Source organism: Sphaerodactylus townsendi, linkage group LG08, assembly GCF_021028975.2.
Source record: "Sphaerodactylus townsendi isolate TG3544 linkage group LG08, MPM_Stown_v2.3, whole genome shotgun sequence".
Classification (NCBI taxonomy): domain Eukaryota; kingdom Metazoa; phylum Chordata; class Lepidosauria; order Squamata; family Sphaerodactylidae; genus Sphaerodactylus; species Sphaerodactylus townsendi.
The window spans coordinates 98,597,041-98,614,426 of record NC_059432.1 but is presented as its reverse complement, the minus strand read 5'-3'; the positions used below and the strand labels follow the sequence as shown (position 1 = coordinate 98,614,426).

General features: G+C 45.5%; 1 protein-coding gene across 1 annotated transcript in view; it reads right to left on the bottom strand.

The window, feature by feature from the left end:
* FNDC3B (fibronectin type III domain containing 3B) overlaps nucleotides 1-17,386 on the bottom strand; it is a 303,241-nt gene that overhangs the window by 108,202 nt on the left and 177,653 nt on the right. The window contains exons 4-6 of the mRNA XM_048506935.1: nucleotides 16,620-16,696; nucleotides 7,581-7,824; nucleotides 2,467-2,781 (exon numbers count right to left, since the gene is read on the bottom strand). Coding sequence (XP_048362892.1) covers nucleotides 2,467-2,781; nucleotides 7,581-7,824; nucleotides 16,620-16,696 — 636 coding nt within the window. The remainder of the gene's footprint in view (nucleotides 1-2,466; nucleotides 2,782-7,580; nucleotides 7,825-16,619; nucleotides 16,697-17,386) is intronic.

Below are 17,386 nucleotides of genomic sequence, written 5' to 3'. Positions count from 1 at the left end.
CAGCTGTCCGGGCCCTGCGGGACCTTAATGAGTTCTGCAGGGCCTGCAAGACTGAGCTATTCCACCGGGCCTTTGGAGGGACCAGCTGCTGATATGGGTGCCCGAAACAATCGAAGACCCACTGTTCCCCTTTTAAGGAGTTTTAATAGTCGGATGCCATCTATTTTAATTAGGTTTGATAATTGAATGCTGCATTTTAACTCTTAATTCTGTATTTATTCTGTTTTATTGTTTGTTGGTACTGTAAACCGCCCTGAGCCCTCCACGGGCGGGTGGTATAAAAGTGAAATAATAAATAAATAATAAATAAACATGTAGGATGTGAAAGCGATGGCCTTCTGCTGCTGCTGCTCCTGAGCACCTGGTCTGCTAAAGCATTTGCAATCTCAGATCAAGGAGGACTAAAGTGAACAAGCTTTAGTCATCAATAGGTTGGATGACTTAACAGTGGCTAAAGAAACAGAAATTACTGAGCAAGAAGTTCATTTTTAAAATGGCATTACAAGAAATGATCATTGCTGTGGGTGTTTTCTTATGTTTCTGCCCAGGGACCCTCTCGCCAGTGGCCAGCAGACGGGTCTCACGCAGCCCTCAATCTTGCCCTTGGTAACAAATGGCACTATGACAGTGGTGGCTAACCTTAACGATAAAGTTATGGATTCATATCATTGCCAGCATGGCCAATTGGCCATGCTGGCAGGGGCTGATGGGAATTGTAGTCCATAATGGGGTGCTGTGTGGTTTCCGGGCTGTATGGCCGTGTTCTAGCAGAGAATGCTGTGTTCTAGGAGAGAATGCTGCTAGAACACGGCCATACAGCCCGGAGACCACACAGCACCCCAGTGAATCCGGCCGTGAAAGCCTTCGACAATACGTAGTCCACAATATATGGAGTGCCAAAGGTTCGCCACCACGGCACTATGAAGAAATTTTTTAAAATGTGAGCTGCCACCTACACAGTAGCTTGCTTGCTTCTTGCCGTGCCTGACAATATTTTACCTCAGACGAATAATGGAAGGATAATCAACTGGTTGACTGACCATTGCGCCAATCCTGCTGGGAAGGGATGACAGATAGGAGCGTCTGAGTGCCAGTTTTTTTAGACTTCTTTTCCTAACCATACTACAATTGGGAGGGCTTAGATCCCACACAGCTTCTCTGCAGACTCTTCAGTCTAATACCAAAATGGCTACAGAACCCACGGTTATTTCAGCTTCTCCCAAGGGCCCTAACCATTATTTCCACCCACTCTATTTCCCATTTGGTAAGGAAGGCTACTAAAGTTAGAGGGTTTAAAATATTTCTGTTCTCTCTCTCTCTCTTTATAGGCTGTGTTACTAAAAATCAGTAAAATATATATATGTGTGGGGGAGGAGGGTTGTCTGTCATATGTACTCAGTCAAGGCTATTTTCTGTAACAAATGAAATGAACAACAGGAAAAAAAAGTAAAGAGCTGCTATTGTGGGTTGAGGGGGAGGCAAGATTCCTCATAGGCCCCAGTTTGTGTTCATTCTGATGGCAGACTAACATGAAGATAGTCAATGAAAGTTTAAAGTGCTAGATAGATTTGGAAAGAGCTCGGGGGGGGGGGGGGCTTTCTTGCCACCAACCCAGTTGCTGTACCTGGTACAGCTTCTGAATACTTCCATATGCAGTGGGGAACTAGGGAAAGGGAAAGCAAAACAGCCTGCAGAAAGCCACTGTTGGGAGAAAAAAGAACATAAGAAGGACCCTGCTGGATCAGACTAATAGTCTATGTCAGGGGTCTGCAACCTGTGGCTCTCCAGATGTTCATGGACTACAAATCCCAATTGGCCATGCTGGCAGGGGCTCATGGGAACTGTACTTCATGAACTCCATGTACTCCATGTGGTCTAACATCCTATCTCACACAGTGGCCCATCAGTTACCCTGGAGGGCCAACCAACGCAGAGAAACCAAGGTCCTCCCCGGTCCTATCTCCTAGCACAGCTGTTCAAAGTTTTGCTGCCTCTGATTGCGAAAGCTCCCTTTAGTCTCCATGATTAGGAGACACTGATAGACCTATCCTCCATGAACATATCTAGAGGTAAAGGTGCAAGCACCAGGTCATTACTGACCCATGGGGTGACCAGTCCCCAGTTAAATACATGGCTTGTGGCCCATCACTATGCTTTCGAGGAGTGAATTCCACAAAGGTAACCCAACAGAAACTTGGCATGGAGCTCACTGAAGATACTCCAGGTTCTACTGGAAGGAGTTAGTTTTAAAAACCCTCATATAATGAAGTTTACTTTTTAAAAAGCACACTACTTTAGAACTGCCTTTTAAAATTCGGTTGACACGAATTTTTCACATGAAAAGAAACTGGCCTCTGACTCTATATAGTATTTTGTTCCAGGGTTATCGAAAAACCAAGCCTGTGGACAAAATTAACATGCCGAAAGACAGCAGAAGTGAAACTGGAAAGCACCAGCTGGCTTTACCGTGCAGCTCCGGCTCACTCGATTTGGGGCTGCTTCTCGCCCGGCGTTCTGCTTTTTTCACAGTCGGGGCTCCACCGCCGCCGCCAATTCCTCCTCCACCACTGCCGCCCCCATTTGCAGCGCCGTTGTGAGCCTTGACGGTGCCGTTGTACACAGTCGTACAGTTTCCCAGATGACTCTTGTAGATGGAGGAAGGGGGGCTATTCAAACGGTTTTGGCGGTCGATCTGTCGGTCTTTCATCTTCTTGGGATGGGGTTTGTTGTACTGATCTTCTCTGGTTATGTAACTGGACATTCCATATAGTGGTATAATTTCTGAAATAGAAGAGGAAATCAAAAGAGATGCAACTCAGATTCCAAAAAGACTTTCATCCGGATTTATTTACCATGGTGGAGTTCACAAGGTACCATGGTGGAGTTCACCAAGGTGGCGTTCACAAAGAACCGGACGTGTTCTTTTTTGCCCTCTCTCAAGCAGGTGCAGTTTCATTGGCAAAGTTTTAAAATGCAGATATGCAGCACACAACTCTTCTAAATAAATAATTCAAGGGAATTCATGCTAATAATGAAGATGTCTATCTTTATAGTAGATTTATTATAGTGGATATACCATATCTCTATAGCATATATAGTATATCTTTAGACATAATTATCTAAGGAATGGAATGTCTGACACCCTAGCCAATGGATGTGCAGGGCTCACAACATTTCATGCCAGGGGTGGAGCAAGGGGAAACTGGGTCCGGGAAACGTGTGCGCCCTGCGCCTCTGCCACACCCCTGTCTGCTCCCGTCTCGTCCTGGAATGCCCCAAAACACCCTGTCACACCCCTGGAACGCACTTGCCATGCCTTCGCAGGGGCACGTGCCCAGTGTGTTGCGCACCCCTCACCCCCTTGATGCTATGCCACTGCCAAGTGCCCAAACTGGGGCGATAGCACGTGTGCCCACAAAGAGGGCTCTGAGTGCCACCTCTGGCACGCGTGCCGTAGGTTCACCACCACTGCAAGAGGGAGAGAGAACAGCCTGTCTCAAAGCATCAAAGCCATCACCTCAAAAAAATAAAAAAAAAACCCTGAAATGGGCCATTCACTGTCCTAGGTTCTCTACAGCTGAAAACAGGAAGAAGTAATGGATCTAATGAGTCAGTTTCAGCACACAGGTTCATTCACGAAGAGGCAGCCCTTTAAAATACCCAGGCCCCAGGCTTTGCCTAGATAGTTTCAGAAGCCGGTATCATAGTATAAGAAAGCCTTTTGTACTGAGATTAACTACTGCTGTCTGAGAGGTTAGGTGTATCCGCTCACATCTTAACATGCATTCATCAAATACCCCTGCTTAAGAACCAGACCCTCAAAAGAAGTAACACATCAGTAAAATAATGGAAGTGGTTCGCAGCGCAGGTAAACATCCATCATAACCTGGGACGCTTTTTGTTTCAGGTTTTCAAACAAGATACCATCAAAGGAGCTTGATGTTCACAGGGCTACAATTAACATCTTGCAGCTCAAATCAATCCCGACAATCATACCCGTCCAGAGGAAAAACAACAACAAATGGTTTGGCTTCCTTTAATCTGGAAATGGCCTGCCAAGCAAAGGAAACTGAGTACTGCAGGTGACCACAACAGATGTTCCCTCGTTTTCCCCCCTTGTCTGAACTTGTACTTTAGTCGAACTTCAGCATTCCTAGGTGACTGAGAGGGAATGGGGCATCAATCAGCAAGAGAGCTTTTTTCCTGTCCTTCATTTACTCTAACCAACTTTTCCCCCCCAGTGAGTACCCAGAAAACCTTCCAACACACATGCAAACACGACTGAACTTTCTCACTGCTGCAGCTCAAACCTTTGACTTGTTTCAGTTCCGTGTTTCCTCGAAAATAAGACAGGGTCTTATATTAATTTTTGCTCCAAAAGATGCATTAGGGCTTATTTTCAGGGGATATCTTATATTTTGCGCCCCGCCCCCGTGACCAGATCAGCTGTGCCGGGGAATCAGTAACTAGGGCTTATTTTTGGAGCACGGTTTATATTTCAAGCATCCTCCAAAAATCCCGAAAAATCACGCTAGGCCTTATTTTTGGGGTAGGTCTTATTTGCTAGGCCTTATTTTCGGGGTACGGAAAACAGAGTAGCTGAATGGTACCGTATATTCATCCCAAATCCAACCAAAGCTGCAGAATGGCTTTTGTAGTTGCAGAATTTGAAAATTTAGAGAACACCACTAGTCCTCCTGAGCATATCTAGCATCAAAGTACTTAACAGGAATTAAAAGCAGTAGGGATGGATCTTGTGTGTTGAATGAAAGAGGAGGTGATTTTTGCCAGATCTCTGCTTCTGCGGCAAAACTCTGACTCCGAAGCACTTCTTGTGGATCCTGTCCCTAGTGCCCAGGAACAGAATTTGTGGCTGTAGGGGGCAGGAGGCAAGGAATCCTGTTCTGGTTCCTAAGTGGAGGTTTACGGTGCGATTCAACCTGTTATTTCATACTTAGCAAAGCCATTTCTCCTGATCCTAATGTTCATTGCCTTCATTGCAATATTTTGCATGGGCCATGACACTAAATGGGTAGAAATAAAGGCGTTGTGTAGTACAGACTATACACTGAAGGAGCCAATGATGCAGCACTGCCTTAGCAGTTAACAAGAGACCTATTTGTTGTACACTTTAGGACAGGACAGGATTAGCATCCAATGCATCCTAATCGGAAATTCATTTTAAAACCATTTTAAGTGAAGAACGGCAACATTAGATCCTAAGATCCCCCCCCTCCCCCCCGCTTTATTTAGGTGTGGTATTTTACAGGGTCCTCTTGCTTTTATATCTATTTATATACAAAATATTTAAATTTATATATACACACATATACTAAAAATTTAGCTTAAACGGACCTCAAAGGAAATTATTTAAAGACAAATAAAGGTCTTTTCCTCCTCCTTGAAGCTGCAGATTGTTTTACACCCCTGGAAGCGATTAAGGATTTCCCACGTTGCCTTCAGGGACCAAATGTCTCTTTTGCAATGACCCACTGCACATTCTTTCCAGGTTAAGCAAAAGAAAAAAACAACCACCCTAAACCAATAACAACCTCTGGCCATTTTTTTTTTCTGGAGAAATCTCTGCATGACAAACGTGACAAGGGGCAGAGAGGTGCAGCATCTCCATTTGCTGGGGACAAGGGAGGGTGTCCTGTTTACTTCCCGCCACCACTGGCAGAGGTGAGGCTCGTTAGAACAGTTTCCTTTGACTAACCAGACTCTGCTTCTCTTGTCTCAGCTGGCCAATCTCAAAACGCCACACAAATATAAAAGACGAGCACAAGGTCAGATTAGCAGAGGTTTCATCCTGAGGGACATTGCCTTTGGCTCGAAGCATTCCTGAGAGAAGCTCACCCAGCATTCTAGCAAAGACCTCCAGTGAAAGAAAGTCACCATATCTCTGATATAAGGTGACCAGATTGTCACCTTTGTAAACCGGGACTTGGGTGGGCGGCTGCATGCGCAGCCGCTAGAGCGAGGCAGCTTCTGGGGCCTTGTTTCCTCAGCCTCTCCGTGATGCAGGGCAGGAAAAGGGGAGCGCCCCAGAAGGCAGTGCGGCAGCTTTGCAAAAATCGGGACGGTTCAAAAAACCCGCGGGACGCGGGGCAAATTGTTTTAAGGTGGGACTGTCCCACCAAAAGCGGGACGTCTGGTCACCATACTCCGACATGCTCTTATGATTAGGCATTTCTTCCAATGTTGCACATAACCATAAATCCCACTAGTTTAGACCCATTCCCTCCTTATCGCTAGGACTGGGCTAAGACACATCACAAAAATTACTTCAGTAATTCCTTCTAGTCATCCTGCCAATAAGAAGGCCCCCTATGTCAGACAGAAAGGGGAGGATGTGATCTTAGGGTTCAAGGGTTTATAGGCAGTGGTTCCCAACCTTTTATCACTTGCGTATCCCTTGGCAACCCATTTCCCTAAAATTGTATACCCATATGAACAATTCAATCATGTAATTTTTTTTGCATATCCCCAAACACTTTGGCACATACTCCTGAGGCTATGTGTATTCCAAGTTGGGAACCACTGATCTACAGGATAGGACTTTATAATAGCGGCCGTGGACCTGCATACTTGAGGGACCGAATCTCCCCATACTGCCCTGCTAGGTCCCTCCGGTCTTTGGAGGAGAACCTATTGGAGGTCCCTGGTCCAAAATGCATCCAGCTGGCCTCTACTAGGGCCAGGGCCTTCACAGCCCTGGCCCCACTATGGTGGAACAGGCTCCCTAGGAAGACCAGGGCCCTGCGGAACTTACAGAGTTTCCGCAGGGCCTGTAAAACGGACCTGTTCCATGAGGCTTTTGGCCAGCCGGGCTGACTCCAACTACATCTGGCCTCTGGTGGGCTCAGTTGTGGGGGAGGGGATCTGATTTTTATCGCCATCTGTGTATACTTTAAACAGTTATTGCTAATTTTATCAGACGTTTTTGCAGATTTTAAATTGTTCAATTATTATGTTACGTTCTTTTATTCTGTGGTTTGCCACCATGAGCCTTTTGGGGGAGGTTGGCCCACTAATTAATTAATTGATTGATTGATTAATTAATTAATCATGCTCCTTTCCCTCCTTGCATGTGAGTCTCCTTTCTCAGTTTCCCTACTGCATATACCTGTTGCAAAAAGTGAATCATAGGCTCAGAAATTCCAACCACACCAAAGATGCAGCTTGCCCAACACTGTCCGGTGAGTTAACAGTCAAGCAGAAATTTGAAGTAGGGACTTTACCTTCTCATTTCCCTATTAATTCCCAAAAGGTGCCAAACATGCGCAAGTGACAACACAATAGCAAAAACCATGACATTGGGGAAGTACAACCATTATTCCTTCCTTCCTCCAAGTGTTTGTGATGATCTCCCTCTTCCGTAGTTTTTTCCTAACAACAACAGTACGAGGTTGGTAAAACTGACAAGAAAGCGATTGCACACCAATGGGCAATCTACCAGTGAGGCTCAGGAGAACCAAAACAGACCGGGTTCCCTGCAAGTCCTGAAAGCATCGCTCCAGCGTTTCACCGGGCTGTAAGTACAGCACAAATTAGAACACCTTCGATAACCTCTGGCTCACCTTGCTCTCCATAAATTGTAGGGGGAAGATGATGCTGAGGGAAAAATTGGGGAGGCAGGTCTCCGGGCCCAGTGACCGGTGGGTAGAAAGCTGTGTGAGAGTTATGGATGAAATGCGGATGATGTGCAAGATATGGCGGTAAGTGGTGGGTTGGAGAAATGGCAGAAGGATAACTGGGAGGATAGCACTCCGGAGACTGGGGCGTGACCACCACCCTGCGAACGCCTGTGTTGTCTTCTATTACCTGTGAAGGAAAGGAGGCAGATTAATATAATTGGTATTATTTGCTTCTGAAATAATTTTGCAAGGCACATGCTTTTCTCCAATTTCACTTTTTTTTTTTGACAGCCAGCTTCCCGCCTAATGCCACCATCCTATGAAGAGGGCTGAGGCTCCAGACTAAGCACAATAAATAGGATGTACCTTTTGTCATACACCACAGCCAATAGTGGAAACTTTTCCTTTAAAAACAACAACAGCTCAAGCAGGAAGTGTGGAACCCAACAAAAACAACATGCCAAACTTGTTTCCAATCAAGCAGAGAAGAGCATCCATACCATGCAATGAACTCACTTCAAATGACAACACAAAACAGCACACATCAGCACTCACACCCACAAACAAAGAACAGAATAAATACATACAAAATATCTAGAAGCCAGCCCTTCCACAAACACACACATTGTGTACAGGGTCAAGCCCCCAAATCTCCAGTTTATGGGAAAAGACACCTTTGCCTGAGATTCTAGACATCCACAACCAATATATAAAGCGCGTACATTGAAGCGCGCACACACAGAATTGGCCTCAAACTATCAGTAGTTTGAATTATGTATGCGGTGAATCTTGTATTTGAAGCTTACTGTTTTATAGACTTTTAATACGGGTCGTTGAGCCAACCAGCATTTTTTTTTAATACAGTGTAATCTGTATGCTTTTGGGACAAATTTAAGGCCAAATTAGTCCAGCACACTGTTTCCCACACTGGTCAGTCACCTCAGGAAAGCCCACAAGCAAAGCACAAAGGCCAACACATTCCCCAATCGTTGCCCCCTTCCCAGCAACTTGTATGTCAAAGGCTAAGGTGACCAGATGGTCACCTTTGTGAACCGGGACAGGCGGGTAGGTAAGATCACGATCTTCCGGGCGCCTCCCTGCTTCCTGTCACCAGGACAGGGAAACTGGAGAGCCCCAGGAAGCGCCGCAGGTATGCGCCTCCCGGGCTGCCGGGTGAAAGCGCTGGGGAGGCTGCTGCACTGCCTTATGCCTCCAGAGAGCTGGCAGCCTACCAAAAATCGGGACACTTGAAATAACCAGCGGGACGCGGGACAAATTGTTTTAAGGTGGGACTGTCCCGCCAAAAGCGGGACGTCTGGTCAGCCTATCAAAGGCCCACGGTCTCTGAACATGGAGGCTCAATTTGTCAACAAGATTCTGGGTATTTGGGCTATCCCAAGTAGGCCCTGACAGGGATGGCCCAAGCTAGCCTGATCTTGGAAGATAAGGAGGATTGGCCCTGGTTAGTATTGGGATGGGAGATTACCAAGGAATTCCAGGTTTGCTTCACAGAGACAGGAAACAGCAAACCATCTCTGAACGGCTCTTGCCTTGAAAACCCTACCGGGTCACCATACGTCAGCTGTGACTTGATGGACTCATGACTTCAGCTTGATCTCAACAGAAGTCCAGTTTAGACAGCCAGCTCAAGGTAGACTAAGCCTGCCACCCCTCCGATCTGGGTAAAATGAGTACCCAGCTTGCTGTGGGTAACACATAGATCAGTGTTTTCCAACCTTTTTGATGTCAAGGTACCCTAGACCTCACTCTTCATATCTCACGGTACCCTGCCATCCTCCCCCCACCTTCCACTCCCAGTTCCCCTGCTTGCCACCCCCCACCTTCCCCTCCCAGGATGAAGGGAAGCACAGGGGCTTGGGGGTGGGTGGGAAGAGGCTGCTGACCTTGCGGCAGGCCTTGCCCCCTGGGCCAGCTCCATATCCTTTCTGGTGCCAGTGGGAGACACCGCAAAAGTGAGGGGGGGGGGTAGCATTGCCACGGTACCCCTGGGACATGCTCACGGCACCCCAGGGTATCACGGAACCCTGGTTGGGAATAGCTGGCGTAGATGATTGGTGCTTGCATAGGGGACTTCCTTTACCTTTGTCTGTTGCAAAGAAGGGATTCTGATGGGGACTCTGAGGACAGATAGCCAAACTTCTCCCATCCCAGTTTACCTAGCATCTAGAGGTCCTGAAGACACCTGTCAGGTGATGCAGGGGTGCATGTGTAAGATTGGAAAAACAGCACAAGATGGAAAGAGGAAAACCCCTGTCCTCTCCACAATTGTTCTGATCTGAAACTGTGGCATTTTGCACCAGCTATTTACCAATTGACAGAGAGAAATTTTTGACAGAGAGAAATTCTCTCTGTTGACAGAGAGAAATTTTTCTCTCTTTCTCACAATACTAGAACCAGGGGGCATTCATTGAAAATGCTGGGGGGAGAATTAGGACTAATAAAAAGAAACACTTCTTCACACAACGTGTGATTGGTGTTTGGAATATGCTGCCATAGGGGGTGGTGATGGCCACTAACCTGGATAGCTTTAAAAAGGGCTTGGACAGATTTATGGAGGAGAAGTCGATCTATTGCTGGCTACCAATCTTGATCCTCCTTGATCTGAGATTGCAAATGCCTTAGCAGACCAGGTGCTCAGGAGCAGCAGCAGCAGCAGGCCATTGCTTTCACATCCTGCATATGAGCTCCCAAAGGCACCTGGTGGGCCACTGCGAGTAGCAGAGTGCTGGACTAGATGGACTCTGGTCTGATCCAGCAGGCTCTTTCATGTTCTGATCCAGCAGGCTCTTTTCTATGTTCTTAAGCGCCTGATTCGAAACTTGAAACTGAGTCCAACATGTAGCGGCCAGTTGCTCACAGGGGCTTCTGTGACTACATTCATCCTGGTATGCTCAGTCGCACTGGCTTCCAGTGGAATTCGGAATCATCTCTCAAGTGTGGTTTTAACCTTTTGGTCTTACGCTGCCTGGGGTAGAATCCTCGTGATCTGAGAGACCAGATACCCATATGCTCCCTACTCGCCTCTGGCATCAGCAGAGGCCAATTTGCTGGCTGCTCCCCGCCCCTCGATGATGCGCCTGGCTCCCACACGGTCAGGACCTTTACTTGCCCTGGCCCCAGCCTCCTGGTGGACTCTCCTCCAGGCTGTCCCAAGGCCTGCCATGGGACCCTGATGAGTCTCCAGGGCCTGTAAGACCGAGTTGTTCCCACCGGCTTTTGGAGTGTCCCAGTCGCTGAGTGGCTCTTCCTCCCCCCCCTCTCCTTCCCCCTGCATCTTCTTGCACATGCCATCCTGTTGCACTTACTTACTCCATATTATCCTCCTATAGAGAGGAACCCTAATCTCTCCCTTTTCTTTTCTTTTACTGGGGTGATTCTGAATTGAATTCACAAATAATAGGGCACCCCATTATGATGCTAACCGGGCTGTTTTTAGAAGTAGCTTTTAATGGTTTAGTATAATAGCATTGCCGTTACCCATTTAATTAATTGTATATGTGAATGTTGTTCACGCCTTTAGATATCCCTGTGATGGGGCGTGGTTCTCATCGAAATCAAATAAATAAATAAATAAATAAATAAAATAAAAACTACTGGTCCTCGGAAGAAGGGAACTGTAAGCTGCTTTGAGACCTTAAAGTTAGGGAAAGACACGGTATAAACACCAACTCTACTTCTCCCGCTTCTTCTTTTGGTGGTGGTGGAAAGTGCCATCAAGTTGCAGTCAATTTATGGTGACCCCATAAGGTTTTCACAGCACGAGTCATTCCGAGGTGGTTTGCCATTTCCTGCTTCTGCGTAGCAACCCTGGATTTCACTGGATCCATGCAAACACTAATTAGGGCCAATCCTGCTCAGTTTCCGAGGTCTGACAAGATTGGATTAGCTTGGGCCATAATAGGCCCTGTTGCGGGGAATCTGTTTTTCAGCCCGGCTCTTGATAGAGGTTTTTAAGGGCAACCAAAACCCAAGTAAAAATGTTTTTTTTCTTCCCATCCTGGAGTGTCCTCATTTCCTTTACATTCTCCTCATCCCAGTGCCAAAACAAACAGAAGACAAATTGAATAATCGCTCAATAATCCTATTAATTACCCACACAGTGCAGGCAAAGCCAAATAAAAAGCAAATACAGCTATTACAACACCAGAACCAACAAATAACAACAGAGAAGCAAACCAGGGACTGCTACGTGCTTGAAGCTGTTATTTAGCATTAAGTCATTTGTGAAGCAGAACATTCATTTTCCACACGGCGGGGAAGTTCATTCAACTGAATGAACAAACAAGACAAAATATAGGTTTTTCCTACAATTGCACTACCAGCTGCTTTATTTAGAAGCAGATCTTATTCAGAAGCTACGTAAACTTTTTTTTTAATGAACCCCAGTTGTCTTCTTGAAAATTCAGAGCAAAGATGGGCAAACTGGCAGCACACAACATCTATCTGACATATGCAGGGTGACCAAATACTAACTGTTTTCAAGTTAGAAATGTCTGGATTTGAGGCTTCCGTGAAGGTAGAAAGTTTGTGAAGGAAATTCCATATATTTCCCTTCTCCCAGATTTCCCTGACTCTTAAATAATAGTTTCTAAAGGTCAAAGGGCACTCTGGAATGGTATATCAACATTCTTGTCTATGTAAGGCTAAGGTGGGGAAGATTCCCATCCAACCATCCCTTTGGCCCCTTCCGCACGTGCAGAATAATGCAGTTTCAATGCACTTTGAAGCTGTGTGGAATAGCAAAATCCACTTGCAAACAATTGTGAAAGTGGACTGAACGTGTATTATTCTGCATGTGCGGAAGTGGCCTTTGTGTTACAGCACCCGATGCCGCATGGCATATTCTTTTGGAGGGAGTGTCTCAGAACACACTTTTGCGGAAGGAGCTCTGGAGGGGGGAGAGGAAGGCTCAGAGGAGAGACATATCAGCAAACTCACTCCATTTGTGGGAATGTCAGATCTCCAAGCCACAGTCTGTAGCTAAATGTTACATCTCTGTGGAACTAAGCAGTGCGGGCCCACCAGGTACCTCTACAAGTTGATTTGCACAACCTCTACCCCGCCCCCGGAATTGGGCATATGTCTGTCTCTTTAACAGTTCAAAGTGACTTATGAAATTGTAATGAAAACATGAACTACCCAGTGACAAATTCCATTGGCAGAAGAGCACCACACACAACTCCTAACCTTCAATAAAATACCAATGCCATCCTTTCCCCGTTTCCAACACCAAATAGTGAAGAGAAAAGGTGGGCCTCATATTTTATGAAGCCCTAACAGTGGGAGACAACTATGGAAATGGTTATTCCATAACCTGTCCTGTCTCACGTTCATGCTCTAGTGTGCATCTTGATAAAACATTAAACCTCTTTTAATTGGCAGGAACAGTTCCCGTTTTGTATTAAAGTAGTTTTGTTAACGGCTACTAGCCATGACAGCTGGATGGAAAACTTTAGGCATAGTAGCAATATCTCACTCGATACCCAGATTCTTGGCTTTCGGGTTCTTAGCAGCAATTGGCCAGACCTTAGACGTGAAAGGCTGCCCTGGACAGACTTTTGATCCAATCCAACAGAGCAACGAGGAGGCCGTGTGCTTCAAGCCAATAGATTCACGGTCACAATTTGAAGCCGTGTTTTTTGAGATAAAAAACCTTGGAATTTTAACCATTTTAATTTTGTGGAAGTTTTAGAATCACTATTACTGGCATATTAGGCAGAATTAAGTAAAGTGTTCAGTGCACCATTTGCACTCGACAGCCAATGCTGATAAAAGGCGGCAGGGAGTTGTTTTCACAAAAAAAGTTGCACACAGAAGAAAAATCAGACAACGATAACATCTTATCTGCAGTGGACTCAAAAAAAGAAGTATCGTTTTGTTTACCTGCAGATAATCACACAATAAAGGCGCCCGTTCCTACCCACCCCTTCTTGTTGTTTCCATATTCTATTGATTGGGTCGTTACTGTATGGAATTTTTTAGAACATTTTAAGATTTAGTTAGTCACTGTTCTAGATTTTTTAATGTATTAAATGTATGAATTGTATTTTTGTTGTTGTTGTTGTTGTTGTTGGAAGCCACTTGAAGCCCAAGAGGAGAAGAGCGGCATATAAATTTGATGAGGATGATGATGATACCCTGCATCGTGCAGTGGTTACACTGTCAGAACAAGGAGCCCAGACTGAAACCCCCATTTTCCATTAAGCTCGCAGGATGACACTTGGTCAGCCATTCCCCTTCAGCCCAACCTATAACAAAGGGTTGCTGTTGGGAGCAGAGGCATAGCTAGGCCAGAGTGCGCCCAGTGCGCACTCTGTGTTTTCGGCCACCCCACCCCACCCTCTTACCTTTCATAAACAGTGCAGGCTGGAGAAGCAGCCAGTTCCCTACAGGCTAAAAATGGCCTGGTGGGAACTATATTTCCCCTTGAGACCTTGCGAGCCCCAAGGTCTCATGGGAAATGTAGTTCCCACCAGGCCGTTTTCAACCTGAAGGGAACAGGCTGCTTCTCCAGCCTGCACTGTTTATGGAAGGTAAGTGTGTGGGGGGAGGCGCTGCTGGGGGGGTGTTTCCGCCTCAGGCGCACACCCGGTGTAACACGCACCCCCCGGTCCCCTTGTATCTCCGCCTCTGGTTGGCAGCATAAGGAGGGGAGAACCAGGTACATTTCCCCGAGCTCTACAATGGAAAAGAAGGATGAAAATGGACCAATAAATAATTAATGGATAAACAAATGCAAGGCAAAAGAAAGGTGAAAAAAGCAGCAAATAAATCAAATGGGGTTATATACTTTGCAAACATTAATCAGTATTATTTTGAATGAATTTTCAATACTGAGCGAATTTTCAATACTGAGCGAATTTTCAATACTGAGCGAATTTTGTTTTCAATACAAAAGAAGATTTGTTTAACTAAAAACCTGTCTGGTTAAAACTGAAAAAATGTTTCTAGGAAATCTGCCTCAAAAATACAGTTTTGTTTGATTTCTAATTATTTCCTGATAATGTTCCAAGTTCCCCCATCCCACATGTGTGTGAGTAACATCTGGATCAGTACTTCTGAGCCTCTGCATTATCTCCTTTGAAGATGTCTGCTAAAACTATACTGCAGTTCCCTTGAACTATGGAAACGGGAAGTAGATACAATTAGTAGTGACAGAAAGCCCGTTGCGTCAGATTAGCTGGTGGGAAGTTCTTCATAAGGGGGCAGAGAACTAGGAGTTTTCTCTCAGAAAATACCATGGCCATTTAATTGAAAGTATGGGATGTCTCAGCTGAGGCACATGCCACTAGAAATGCAGCATTCTTCTATGGAATTAGGTGAAGACAACAGGGGGGAAGAAGGAGGAGGAGTTTGGATTTATACCCCAACTTTCTCTCCTGTAAGGAGACTCAAGGTGGCTTACAAGATCCTTTCCCTTCCTCTCCCCACAACAGACACCTTGTGAGGTAGGTGGGTCTGAGAGAGATCCAAGGTCACCAGAAATCCAAGGTCACCCAGCGGGAATGTAGAAGTGTGGAAACACATCTGGTTCATCAGATAAGCCTCTGCCACTCAGGTGGAGGAGTGGGGAATCAAACCTGGGTCTCTAGATTAGAAGCAGAAACCTGTGACATGTAGCAAAACGCATCTGCCTTAAGAGTCAAAAAGCAGTCAGAGGCATTGACTGAATGGTTCAGTTTGGAGAAAAACAGGATATTTTATTTATTTATTTATTTATTTATTAGATTTTTATACCGCCCTATCCCCGAGGGGCTCCGGGGACCAGGACTGGGGAAAGATATAGGTTCAAATACTCCCTCGGTCATGAAGCCGAGTGGGTACTACCACATTTATTATTCTCCTGAAGTCTCACCAACTTTAAAGGGTTGCTGTGAGGATAAAACGGAGGAAAGAAACACGTATGGTGCCTTGAGCTCCTCAGAGAAAGGGTGGGATAAAAAGATAATCGAGAGAACAAAAATGATCATAGTGATGTGACGTCACTTCATGAGGCAGTAGTGACCCAGTGCTTCCACAAGGGAAGCACTGGTTCTTTTATTATCTTTATCTTTTATTATTATTCCTGTAAATATATACGGCCAAAGATAGGGAGTATTCTTATGCACTCCAGAGGGTTAGGGACTATAATTCCCACTTCAGTTCTTGCCAGCATGGCCAATTGGCCATAATGGCCATTCTGGCAGGGGCTGATGGGAATTGTAGTCCACAACATCTGGAGTGCCAAAGGTTCGCCACCACTGATATAGGGCATGCAAGTATACTCACTGACCTAATTTTTTTTTGCTTCTCGGGATAGGCAAAGAGTTTGAAAATAGAAACGTGCCTTGTGAACAAACCCTGTGCCTGCCCTTCTCCCCCAACTCGAGGCCGATTAGTGACTTCCAATTTAGCACAAAACATTAGATTACTAGTTCATCTGTGTGACGGATGGCCTTTAGACCACCCTCCCAACAAATACCTGCCTATAAGGGGAGTAGGCAGATAACTAGGTGACACCAGCCAGTGAGAGACTGTGAAATCTTTGTGGGAAGAGTTAAGTGGAGTAAAGTCTGCCATTGCCTCAGATAGGGCTTGGGGAAGCAGGAGAGAAACTGAGAAAACTAGGAGGTAGTTAGGTATTGCTCAGTGAAGGAAAAGAACTCACTATAGGAACATAGGGCTCAGGGGCCAATAAAAAGGCAGGAATAGAACAGATGTGTTACCTTAATGGGTTATGACAGGATTGAGGGAAATATCCTATGGGACAAGCCAACCTTATGTCAACAAGCTGAGATTTTTTTTCCCCTTCACTATCAAGATTATCTTCATAGTGATAAGGTCTAGAAGCTGACATTTAGAAAAAGATAGGATCTTGAATTCCATGCTCTGTAGTTTCCAGTTCTACACTTTTCCTGTACTCACGTAGAATGAAATATACCCGTCCTGGGCAGAAATCACATTGTTCTAAAAGCACCGTACCTGTGAGATATAACCTGGAGGCACATGTATGGGAGGAATGGATCCATTGGGTGACATCATGGGAACTTCTGCAGGTCCTGTGGGGCACAGAGAGGGAAGTGGGGAGGAGAAAATTGAGTGGTTAGGATACATTTTGATCTCTTACATACTGTACTGAATCAGTATCAAGAAACTTTCCTTTTCATCTATATCAGTGATGGCGAACCTTTTTGAGACCAAGTGCCCAAACGGCAACCCAAAACCCACTTATTTATCGCAAAGTGCCAACACGGCAATTTAACCGGAATACTGAGGTTTTAGTTTAGGAAAAACGGTTGGCTCCGAGGCACGCATTACTCGGGAGTAAGCTTGGTGGTAGTCGATGGTTTTGCTTTGAAGCAACCGTGCAACGCTTCAAATGGGTGAATCATGACCCTAGGAGGGTTTACTCAGAAGTAAGCCCCCCACGACAAATTCTGTGCCCACGTGCCCACAGAGAGGGCTCTGAGTGCCACCTCTGGCACCCGTGCCATAGGTTCGCCACCACTGATCTATATGGAAAGAGGCCTCCATTAAGTCACAGCATTATATTTTTATGTGCACTTAGACACTTCAACTTCCCGTGCTATCACTGAATCCTTATCACCAGAAATATTCAGAATAGCTCACATACATGTACATTTTTGAGGAGGTATGTGCCGCTGACATAACAAAAATTATTTGAAATGTAAGTTTGAACCAGCTTCTCCAATAGTTGTTTCAAAGCGTTTACCAAGAAACAGAAATAA